The sequence below is a fragment of the Mastomys coucha genome, unplaced genomic scaffold (assembly GCF_008632895.1).
Source record: "Mastomys coucha isolate ucsf_1 unplaced genomic scaffold, UCSF_Mcou_1 pScaffold20, whole genome shotgun sequence".
Classification (NCBI taxonomy): domain Eukaryota; kingdom Metazoa; phylum Chordata; class Mammalia; order Rodentia; family Muridae; genus Mastomys; species Mastomys coucha.
Window position 1 is genome coordinate 28,203,971 of NW_022196903.1, and position 11,429 is coordinate 28,215,399.

Here is an 11,429-nt window from a genome sequence, read left to right on the forward strand (position 1 = left end):
TCACTTGGCACAAAGTTTCAAGGTGAATTAATGTTATAGCATGCACCAACAATTTCACTCCTTTTTATAACTTTTTTTTTTTTTTTTTTTTTTTTTTTTTTTTTTTTTGGTTTTTCGAGACAGGGTTTCTCTATGTAGCCCTGGCTGTCCTGAAACTCACTCTGTAGACCAGGCTGGCCTCGAACTCAGAAATCCGCCTGCTTCTGCCTCCCAAGTGCTGGGATTAAAGGTGTGCGCTACCACCGCCCGGCCCTTTTTATAACTTTTAAGTTTCTATTGCATGGGTAGTCTGTATTTGTTTATACCACAATCACGTGCCTCATATTACAGCAAACATATCACTATTGTGAAGGGTGCTGCTATGAATGTTTATGTACATGCTATGTTTGAACATTTAATTTTCTTGGGCATTATTTGTGAGAGAAACCACTAACTATTTCCACATTGACTGAAGCATTTCGTATTCTCAGCAATATTGTTCTGATTTCTTTATGTATTTGCCAGCATTTATTTTCCCTTTTTGATCTGGGCAGAGTGGCACATGCCCTTAATCTCAGCACTTGGGAGGTACAGGCAGGTGGAACTCTGGGAGTCAGAGGCCAGCTAGGGTGAAAGGTAAGAACTGATTCCTAAAAGTGGGTCTCTCTCCTTCACATGTGCTCCCCCAACTAAATATGTAACTTTTAAATAATTCTTTTTTTAAAGATTTATTTATTATATGCAAGTACACTGTAGACACCCAGAAGAGGGCATCAGATCTCATTACAGATGGTTGTGACCCACCATGTGGTTGCTGGGATTTGAACTCAAGACCTTCGGAAGAGTAGTCAGTGCTCCTAATTGCTGAGCCATCTCTCCAGCCCCCTAAACATGTAACTTAATGTAAAAAAATTTTTAATCAAGAAAAACATATAGTTGTTCCAGTGAATATGAAGTCGCAGCTTATTTTTGAAGCCTTTAAAAATATTATATATATACATATACATATATATATGAGTCTTTTTTTACGGATTCATTTAATTTATATGAGTACATTGTAGTTGTCTTCATGCATACCAGAAGAAGGAATCAGACTCCATTACAGATGGTTATGAGCCACCATGTGGGTGCTGGGAATTGAGCAGTCAGTGCTCTTAACCAATGAGCCATTTCTCCAGCCCTAATAAAGTCCTATTTTTAATATAAATTTTCTTTTTGTTGCTTTAACTTTCATAAAACTCCACTGCTAAATTTAAGATCATAAAGATTTACCTCTATATTTTCTTCCAAAAGTTTTAAATCATAAATTTAGGACTTTGACACATTTCGAGTTTGTTTTTGTATGTGGTATGAGGTAGGTGTCCACTTTATTTATTTATTTATTTATTTATTTATTTATTTAGTTAGTTAGTTAGTTATTCTGGTTTTTTTTATTTTACCATATTTTTAAAAAAATATAAAATATTATAACAATAAAATAAGTATTATAAAAGTTATTTGATATAAAACAACAATCAATTGAACAGTCTTATGTAGATGCTTGTCTATAGCAATACTGAAAATACATACTTTTTTCAGAATTTTAAATAACTGCAAATAACTGTATTATTAACTGTATGATATTTTAAAATAACATATCACTATTAGTTTTTTTAATGAACATAAATATATAAAATCTATTTGTTTGTTTGTTTTGTTTTTAGTAGTCCTTAAAATTTTGGCTCTTACAATGGTATAAACCCAAAAGAAGAACAATTTTTAGACAGTGGAGTTCATTGTAATAAGGCTGTACTTCAATGTCCCTCACATCACCAAAGGATTTTACCTCCATAGTAGTTAAGCTAAGAGTTGACAGTTGTGCTGCGCCAACGAATGAATTGTAGGCATGATTTTGGGATACGGATTTCCTGCTATGGTCAAATCTATTTGACTTGAGTGATTGTCTTCATTCTCAGCCCACAGAGAACAGGTTGCATTCATTTAAGAAATGGTGTGTGTATTAAGATGGTCTATCCATAAAGTCATTCACCAACTGTTTCAATGAACAATGGTTCTGCTTGGAGGGTGGCACAGACATTAAGTGAGGGTAAGATTCCAGTTCATTGACTGTGATGATTTTGAAAAGCATTCATCTCAGAAAAAGAGTAATTTATAAAGTCCTCTTCTTCAAAACTGATACAATAATTATAAATATCAAGCAGAGCATTCAGTCTCACTCTTTGTTGTTCTCTTACAATCCCCTTCCCAATTTAATCGTCTACATTTCTTTTGGGTATATAAATACTTTTGAAATATGTAAGCTGTTCTGGAAATATAGTGTAAAAGCATCAAATAAAAAAATCCCACTAATAGAGAGGCTGAGATAGGAGAAGCAAGACTTCAAGACCCTTATGTCATACACAGCAAGGCACTGTCACGAGGGGCTGGTGAGATGGCTCAGTAGGTCAAAGCACTGATTGCTCTTCTAAAGGTCATGAGTTCAAATTCCAGCAACCACATGGTGGCTCACAACCACCCATAATGAGATCTGATGCCCTCTTCTGGTATGTCTGAAGACAGCTACAGTGTACTTATAATAAATAAATAATAAATAAATCTTTAAAAAAAAAAGACACTGTCATGAACAAACAAGCAGAAAGTGTATATGGATTGTACAATATTGGACCTATTTCTCCAATTACCAAATTAGAGAAACCACTGAATGATAGCCAACAAATTTCTAATTCCTCATATTTTTAAATTTCAATCAATTAGGATATGTTGGTAATATTAATTTTCATATTAATAGATATTAAAGAAAAATGATTGTTACTTCCTGTTTTTTGGTTTTTTTTTTTTTTGCTTAGAGATGTAATTATGTTTATGTGGGTTTGTTGAAAGATTTCTTTCTTGCTTCTTCTAGGGTGTAGTTTCCCTCCTTGTGTTGGTGTTTTCCATCTATTATCATTTGTAGGACTGGATTTATGGAAAGATATTGTGTAAATTTGGTTTTGTTATGGAATATCTTGTGTTCTCCATCTATGGTAATTGAGAGTTTTGCTGGGTATAGTAGCCTGGGCTGGCATTTGCATTCTCGTAGGGTCTGTATGACATCTGCCCAGGATCTTGTAGCTTTCATAGTCCCTGATGAGAAGTCTGGTGTAATTCTGATAGGCCTGCCTTTATATATTACCTGACCTTTTTCCCTTACTGCTTTTAAAATTCTTTCTTTGTTTAGTGCATTTGGTTTTTGATTATTATGTGACAGAAGGAATTTCTTTTCTGGTCCAGTCTATTTGCAGTTCTGTAGGCTTTTTGTATGTTCATGGGCATCTCTTTCTTTAGGTCAGGGAGGTTTTCTTCTATAATTTTGTTGAAGATATTTACTGGCCCTTCAAGTTGAGAACCTTTACTTTCTTCTATACCTATTATCCTTAGGCTTGGTCTTCTCCTTGTGTCCTAGATTTTCTGGATGTTTTGGGTTAGGAGCTTTTTGCTTTTTGTGTTTTCTTTGACTGTTGTTTCAATGTTTTTTTATGGTGTCTTCTGCATCTGAGATTCTCCCTTCTATGTCTTGTACTCTCTTGGTGATGCTTGCATCTATGACTCCTGATCTCTTTCCTAGGTTTTCTATCTACGTGGTTGCCACACTTTGTGATTTCTTTATTGTTTCTATTTCTATTTTTAGATCCTGGATGGTTTTGTTCATTTTCTTCACCTGTTTGATTGTATTTTCCTGTAGTTCTTTAAGGGATTTTTGTGTTTCCTCTTTAAGAGCTTCTAGCTGTTTACCTGTGTTCTCCTGTATTTCTTTGAGGTGTTATTTATGTCTTTCTTAAAGTCCTCCATCACCATTATGAGAAGTGATTTTATATCTGAATCTTGCTTTTCCTATGTGATGGTGTGTCCAGGACTTGCTATGGTGGGAGTATTGGGTTCTGATGATGCCAAGTAACCTTGGTTTGTGTTGTTTATATTCTTATACTTACCCCAAGCCATCTGATTATCTCTAGTGCTACCTGCCCTTGCTATTCTGACTGGGGCCTGTCATTCCTGTGATCCTGGTTGTGTCAGAACTCCTCAGAGTCAAGCTGTCTCTGTGATCCTGTGATTCTGGGATCCTGTGATCCTGTGATCCTGTGATCCTGTGATCTTGTGCGTGTTGGAGTGCTCGGGAGTAGAGCTTTCTCTGGGTGTTGTGGGACTGGCTGCAGTTTGCGCCCAAGGTATGCTCAGGGCACTGGCCCAGACAGACTGGAAGGAACTGGTGCCACTGGTCTGGTGGAGTTCCTGCGTGCCTGGGTTCTTCTGGTCCCTGTGATTCCTAGTGTTGGGAGAGATGATGTGTCCTTCTCACCTCTGATCCTATGATCCTGGGCTTGTTAGAGTGCCTGGAAGTGGAGCTTCCTCTGGGTGTTGTGGGTCTGGTTGTGGAGTTTGTGCCCAAGGTCTGCTCAGGGCACTGGCCCAGACAGCTTTACTTTTGTTTTTCATGTTTATATCTAGTGCTTTATTTTCATTTGTTGAAAAAAGTATTCTCCCTCCATAGTTGAAATAGTTATATTTTAAATATAATATTCAAAATATCACTTTGAATGGTATTTGTATCCTTGTCAAAAAACTAACTGATTAGGCTGGAGAGATGGCTCAGTGGTTAAGAGTGCTTGCTGCTTTTGCAGAGCACCTGGGGTTGTTTCCTATCAATCTTCTGGCTTCTGCAAGCACCAGGGCACTTACATCCATTCAGAGACATGCATACAGACAAACACTTTTATATATAAAACTAAAATGGATTCATCTGAACACTGTCACTATTCAGACACACCAGAAGAAGGCATTGGATCCTGTTACAAATGGTTGTGAGCCACCATGTAGTTGTTGGGAATTGAACTCATAATCATTGCTCTTAACTGTTGAGCCATCTCTCTAGCCCCTAAAATGGATAAATTAAAAAACAAAACAAAATAGAACAGAACAACTCCCCCCTAAAAACCCAAAACCCAAACCAAACCAAACCAAAAAACCAAAAAGACTAAAAGCTCACAGACATGTGGGGTTACCTCTGTATTCTCAGTGATGTTCCATTTTTGTGTTTGCCCTTATTAAACTAGCACATCTCCCTTTGATTACTCTCAGTATGGTTTTAAATCAGAAAATGCAAATCCTCTATATTTATTCTTTGTGTGTGTGTTTGTGTGTATGAAGTCCCAGAGGTCAACTATAGATGTTTTTCTCAGTTGTTATCTGCCTTGTTTGTTTTTGAGACAGGTGCTCTCACTGAACTGGTGAGAGGATGACATAAACTCCATTTTAGGACCAGGTCTGATTTCAAAAGGAAAGTCATCCATTCCAGCAACTGACTATAAAACCCTCCTAAGTCGTCAGTCCCAGGAACTAGGCCTTAAGTCACCAGCTCCAGGAACAAGGACATTAAATCCCCATTCCAAGAACAGCCTGGAGATAACCACAATATGGGGAAATGTCTTATCTCAGGTTGGGCCATCTGTATTGGGCAGCCTTATATGGTTTGGGTATCTCATCCTGCTGCTAAATGTTCATGACACAGGAATGCAGTCCACTGAGCACTTGGACACAAGCCCAATGAGAAACTGGCCTATGTAACATCCTCAGCACCCACCAATGAAGTTCTAGATTACCTAACCCTAGCTAAAATCCCCCTAGTTCCCTATAAAAAGGCCTGTGTGCTTTTGTCTGGGGTAGCCATTTTGTAAATGGCTGACCCTACATGCAGGCTTCTTCCTTTGGAGAAATACAAACACTCTTGCCAACTGCATATGTGAGTGGTGGTCTCTGTGAGATGCTTTTGGACTTAAAACCTGTAGCTTGCCAATTTGGCTGGTCAGTGGACTGCAGGATCTTCCTACCTCTCCTTCCTTGGTGTTGAGGTTAGCAGTTTCTTTCACTATTCCTGGTGTTTTACCTGGGTTCTGCATCCTTATACCTTTGTGGGAAGCACTTATTTACTGAGACATTTCCTCACTCCTCCACATTCTTTTTTCCTCTTCCAAGCTTGTGTACACTGTTCAGGGATTTCTGCTTCCATACGGATCTTAGAATCAACTATTCCATTGCTGAGAAGGTTTTGCTATTGTAGCTGCATCGGTTTCTCACCTATGAGGAAGAAAAATTGAGAGTAATACTTCCTGAAACTTTCCACATACCTCTGTGGCCCCATACAATTGTGGGAAGACATGTGTGAAATGTTAGAGTGGGCCCTGGAAATGGCCACCAGTCCCTGTGGTGTGACAGTGTACCAGAAAAGAGAAAACCAGAGACCCGCAGGGGCTAAAGAAACAACAAACCCAGAAACAAGGCCAAGATGGGAAAGGCTGGGGCTCCAGATCCTTCTCTCCTGTGCCTCAGATTAACCTTTGTGCTTAGCCAAGGAGGGCAAAGCAGAAGCAATTCTCCTCAGGAAGAAGCCAGCCAGACTTTGTAGTGTGTCTTCGGGGGACTGATGCCACCCTCCCTCCGCCCCCAGACGACGGTGAGGGGCTGGCAACTTTAAAGCAGGCCATTGGGTCTTGCAGACTCTGAAGCCAGCCCACCCCACTCTCGTTGGTAAATTTTCTGGTGCTGCAGGAGGTGCTGCTTCTGGACAATGCTCTTCTCACATTCAGGGCAACTGTAGGGCCGCTCACCTGTGGAGATGCGCTGGTGCCTAACCAAGTTCGAAGGGTGGCTGAAACTCTTGCCACAGTACCCACAGATGAGAGAACTCCGACTTTTCCTCCAAGGGATGTGGCCAGGCGAAGCAACTAAGCTGTTCCGTGAGAATCCCTCCTGCATTTGTGGGTTGGTGCTGGGGCCTTCCTGCTGATGGCATCGCTGGTGGGTCACCAGGCTGACCTTGCAGCTGAAGCTCCTGTGGCACACATCACAGCTTCGACCCTTTGGCCTGTGGTTTCAGCCGGAGCCTGTGTTGAAGGCTCTCCTCTGGTCCTGTGGCAGAATAAGATTCCCTGCCTGTGTGGCTTTGCAAATGTGCAGTCGACTGCTGCTTGTAGTGGAAGCTGATCTGGCATTCGGAACATTTGTACTGGCTGGTGTCCCTCTTCACCTTCAGACCCAGTCTACACTCCTGACCCAATTGCACCTGTCTGTGAGACTTCTGTTTTCGGGGGCAGTCCAGATTTCTACCAGGGGCAGGGTCTCTACTGCTCTCAACAGACTCAGGGTTTGAGTCCCCAGGGCCTTATTCCAAGAGGGCAGAATCTCCTGGACTGTCCCAGAACACAGCCTGCTCGGTGTCAAAGAGAGCCTGCTGTTCAGCAGCACTGGCAAACATACTGGGAAGACCTGCAGGGCCCTCCTGCTTGTACAACATCTCCTGTTTAACCATGGCCCTATCTGCCAGGTGGGTACCTTCTTCCACCGAGTCACCCACCATCTCTGCACCTAACTCCACTTCTTCCTCTGGCTGGCCAAGGACCTTTCAGAGAGACCAGCGTCTCAGAGTTGCTTTCTATAACATTTCTGTAGAGCTCCTTCTGCCAGTCCTCCAGGTTCTCCCATTCCTGTTCTGAGAAACAGACTCCCATCATTCTCAAGGGACCCACACATCTTTGGGGTCTCCCCTTTGCTGCCAGGAGGGGGGGACGGCAGCCGAAGGACCCAGAAGTTCTTGTTGCAAAGCGGTTCTCTACATTCTCCAGTCATTGCTGTAGTATCCCGTACAGGGTCCCCAGCACGGCCCACTTGCCCTCCAGCTGGTTGCTGAACTCTATGGCTGTCTTCTCCAAGCCAGCCAGCTTCTTCTCAGCGGACCCTGCACGTCCCTCCAGGCTCTGCAGTGGGGCAGCCTGTGATTCCATCTTCTTCTCCACTTGAATAGCAGCCACCACTGTCCAAAGTGAGATTTCCGTGGTCTGGAAGCACGGGTTTTTCTTTGTTCTTTGTGAAGGTGGTGTGGCTGGAGCTAACCGTGTGGAGTGCTGTTTCCTCCTTCGCTGAGCAGGCGTTGACTCCACCAAGGTTGCAGTTGCCCCACAACACCGACTGGTGGGATGGTGCTCTGACTGTGTGTCACTCCACCAGACCCTTCTGGAATCTGCCACCACCGCTGTGTTGATACAAGGTGCATTACGGGAGTCCACCCCCCCTCCCCCGCCCCCACCTCCCCCCCCACCCTCGACAAGAATAGCTGCAGTGGCTCCTTCCTTTTTTGGACTTTTTTGAGTGCGTTTATTTTAAAAGTGTGGTTGAATTTCTCAAAAGGTTTTCCTTTATCAGTTGAAATTGGTCTGTGGCTCTCAACCTGTGTGTTTGGCTCCTTTGGGGTTGCATATCAAATATTCTGCATATCAAATATTTACAGTATGAGTCACAACAATAGCAAAATTACAAGTTATGAAGTAGCAGTGAAATAATTTTATAGTTGGGAGTCACCATAACATGAGAAACTATATGTATTAGGAAGGTTGATCGCCCCTGTGGTAGATAGATGCTTTCCTCTCTCACAGCCTGCATTTTTGACCATTTGACATAACGGCAAAAGTGAACTTGTACATAAGATGAATATAGAGACATTCAGCCTCAGAAAAATAGCAAAGTAAAAAATTTCTGTGCCTATACATTTTTGCATTTGGTTGATTTAAAGATAGTATTTGAAATTAATATTTTGCACACACAAGCATTCTTTTGGGGCCCTTGTTTAAATTGAAGCATCGGCATATCCATTTTGATATCATCAGATACACTAAATTAAAGCGTGTAAAATTATGAAATGGAGTAAACTGAAAAACAACTTAAGGTCTGAAGAGATCTAAAGAGTCACCAAGAAGGAGGCTTGATGAAGTTGCCATCGGTTTATCGTCCAGGCATGCCCAGGTCCTGCAGAAGAACTACATTTCCCAGAGAGGGCAGGCGCCTCTGCCTCCAGCTGAACATCAGTCCCGCCTCCTAACTCCAGTGATTGGGCTTTTCACTTCCGCGCCTATGCGCTTCTCTTCTACCATTGGTGGATGTTCCGGGTGAGCCGCGGAGTTTACACTTTCCCGGTCCTGTCAGGCACCTGGCTCTCGTTCCCGTACCAAGATGGCGGCAGAAGCAGCTGGTGGGAAATACAGGAGCACAGTCAGCAAAAGCAAAGACCCCTCGGGGCTCCTCATCTCGGTGATCAGGTGAGGGAGGCAGGAGGCAGGGTGAGGTCAGGGCAGCGGCTCGGCCTCCGCTGTGGAAGGGAAAGGCATCGGCTGGGCCCCGCCCGCCGGCCCTTCGCTTCCTTTTGGCCTCCCCAGCCCCTCCCCAGGGCCTGTTGCCCCCCACGCCGGGCAGTGCTCTAAGACTCCCAGTTTCTCTGGAACCGGGCATAAGGGGAGGACACCCCACCTCCCCTGTCTTCTTCCCAGGGCACAGCCCTTACTTGGGTCCCCGGTCCTAAAAGCTGGCTCGCTTGGGTTCGGGAAGAAGCCTGGCGCAGGTGTATTCATTCATTCCTATGACAGGTTCTGGTTGACTAGGGTACAGTGAGTACTCCTGAAGGGCAGCGGTGTCCTGGGCTTGTGGGGATCAGGCCTAAGTTTCCTGTTAGGAGTTGCAGAGTATCCAACTCTGGGCACTTTCCACTACCTGTGAATAGCCACAGCTTCAGATCCTAGGTTTTGTGTGAGTTGTTAGCTTTGGATATTGAAGTAACACTCTTTCCTTCCTTCCTTCCTTCCTTTCTTCCTTCCTTCCTTCCTTCCTTCCTTCCTTCCTTCCTTCCTTCTTTGTTTCCTTCCTTCCTTCCTTCCTTCCTTCCTTCCTTCCTTCCTTCCTTCCTTCCTTTCCTTCTTTCTTTTTTCTTTCCATTTTCTTACTCAAAACCATACCAAAATAGAACTTCAAATTGCCCCCCTCATTACTTTTTCCCTAAACCATTAGGGTAAGAGTGGGGGTGGTGGACTATTTACTGGGCTTTTTTTTTTTTTAAATGTCTAAAACGTTAAATAAATTTAGATCAACCTGAATAAAAACATTATGACACACTTATACGTTGTTGTCATTTGAATTTCACCCCTTATATTTTCCTAAAACAAATTCCCCTTGCTTCCTTCCCACTTTCCTTAACTTATCTATCCTTCACTTTGATTTGAGGTAAGAGGGCTCCTGTAATGATCCTGATGATCTTTTTAAAACCCAGGACCCACCAAAGTCTGGTAGATATTAAGCCCTTGAGAGAATGGGTAAACCAAGCTTTAAAAGGTTTTAAAAAGTTTACCATTTAATGGATTTTGAAAAAGACCCGTGTAGTGTATGGGTTTTATGGCAGAGCCAATAGTTTAAGAGAATGGCCTGTTCTTATCAATTTTTTTTTTTTACAAATGAGAGGATAGAACTGTCTGTGAAAGTGATACACTTTGTAGGCCCTGAAGAGAAAACATGTGTAACTGCAGGCACATATTCTTACTTTAACAATGTACAGTTCAGATTTATCCCATGATATTAAACCTCAGTCGTAGCATTTGTAGTAGTGAGCCTTAAATTTTCTCTGGAATTCTTGGAATCCTTTTCTGACCTTGTTTTTTTTTTTCCTGCTTGATAGTCAACACTCCCTTATACAGTAGATAAGTATGCAGCATGGCGCCTGGCGTTCATTTAGTACTTAGGAAGTGTTTGTTGAATGAGGGAATGGACGATCTGAGTTATGTATGCAAAGACAAGGTGTCTTACTACCCTTGAGGAGAGAGTATGGACTTGGAGAAAGGTGAAATGTTCCCGAGAATCAGAATCCATGGAAGGAGCGGTCACGAACATGGAAGTGGAGTTAGGGAGAGTAACAACTGGAGACATGTCCCATCCTCTTCCCCATGCTTCTGAATCTTTAGGCTATGTGTCAGATTTCTTACGTGGCAGTTAGATTTACCCTCAACATGTGATATTTAAAAACTGAAAAAATAACTTAAAAGCCTTTTGGCTGATTCTGATGTGGAAGCGTCCATTGGCCTTGAAGGGCCAATTCCTGGCCCTTTCCAGGCAGTGTCACTCACTGCTAGATAGTGTACCTCATTGTTATTTTGTGTTGAGTTATGGCAATGGCTCCACCTTTTAATACAGTTCCTCGTGTTGTGGTGACACCAACCATAACATTATTTTGTTGCTACTTCATAACTGGAATTTTGCTACTGTTATGAATTGTAATGTAAATAGTTGATATTTGACCCCAAAGCAGTCAAGAAATACACCACAGGTTGAGAACCACTGAGTCACATGTAGCCTAGTCTGTCTTCAAACTCATTGTGTAGATAAGAGTAACCATGAACTCTTGCTTCCACTTCCCAAGTCCTGGACCACAGGTGTCCGTCACCACACCTGGCTTTGTTTGGTTGTCCATCTCTCATGCTCTCCTGCATCACCTTCACTTTATCACTATGATTTTGGCCCAGACATCTTTTACTGTGAGTTTTGTTGTGAAGTAGTGCTTTAATTTTGATTCCTAGTCCAGATCATATCAGGATGCATGAATGGCA

The 11,429-nt window shown here is 42.3% G+C and overlaps 1 protein-coding gene and 1 pseudogene across 2 annotated transcripts in view; one reads left to right on the plus strand and one right to left on the minus strand.

Annotated features, from left to right (window-relative positions):
• Window positions 1–6,483: 6,483 nt before the first annotated feature.
• LOC116098496 lies at window positions 6,484–8,783 on the minus strand (annotated as a pseudogene).
• Window positions 8,784–8,963: 180 nt separating this feature from the next.
• The window catches only part of Exoc4 (exocyst complex component 4), a 750,249-nt gene continuing 747,783 nt past the window's right edge, over window positions 8,964–11,429 (plus strand). For both annotated transcript variants that reach the window (XM_031381454.1, XM_031381455.1), the window contains exon 1: window positions 8,964–9,101. In XM_031381454.1, the coding sequence (XP_031237314.1) occupies window positions 9,016–9,101 (86 nt within the window). In that variant the 5' untranslated portion in view covers window positions 8,964–9,015. The remainder of the gene's footprint in view (window positions 9,102–11,429) is intronic.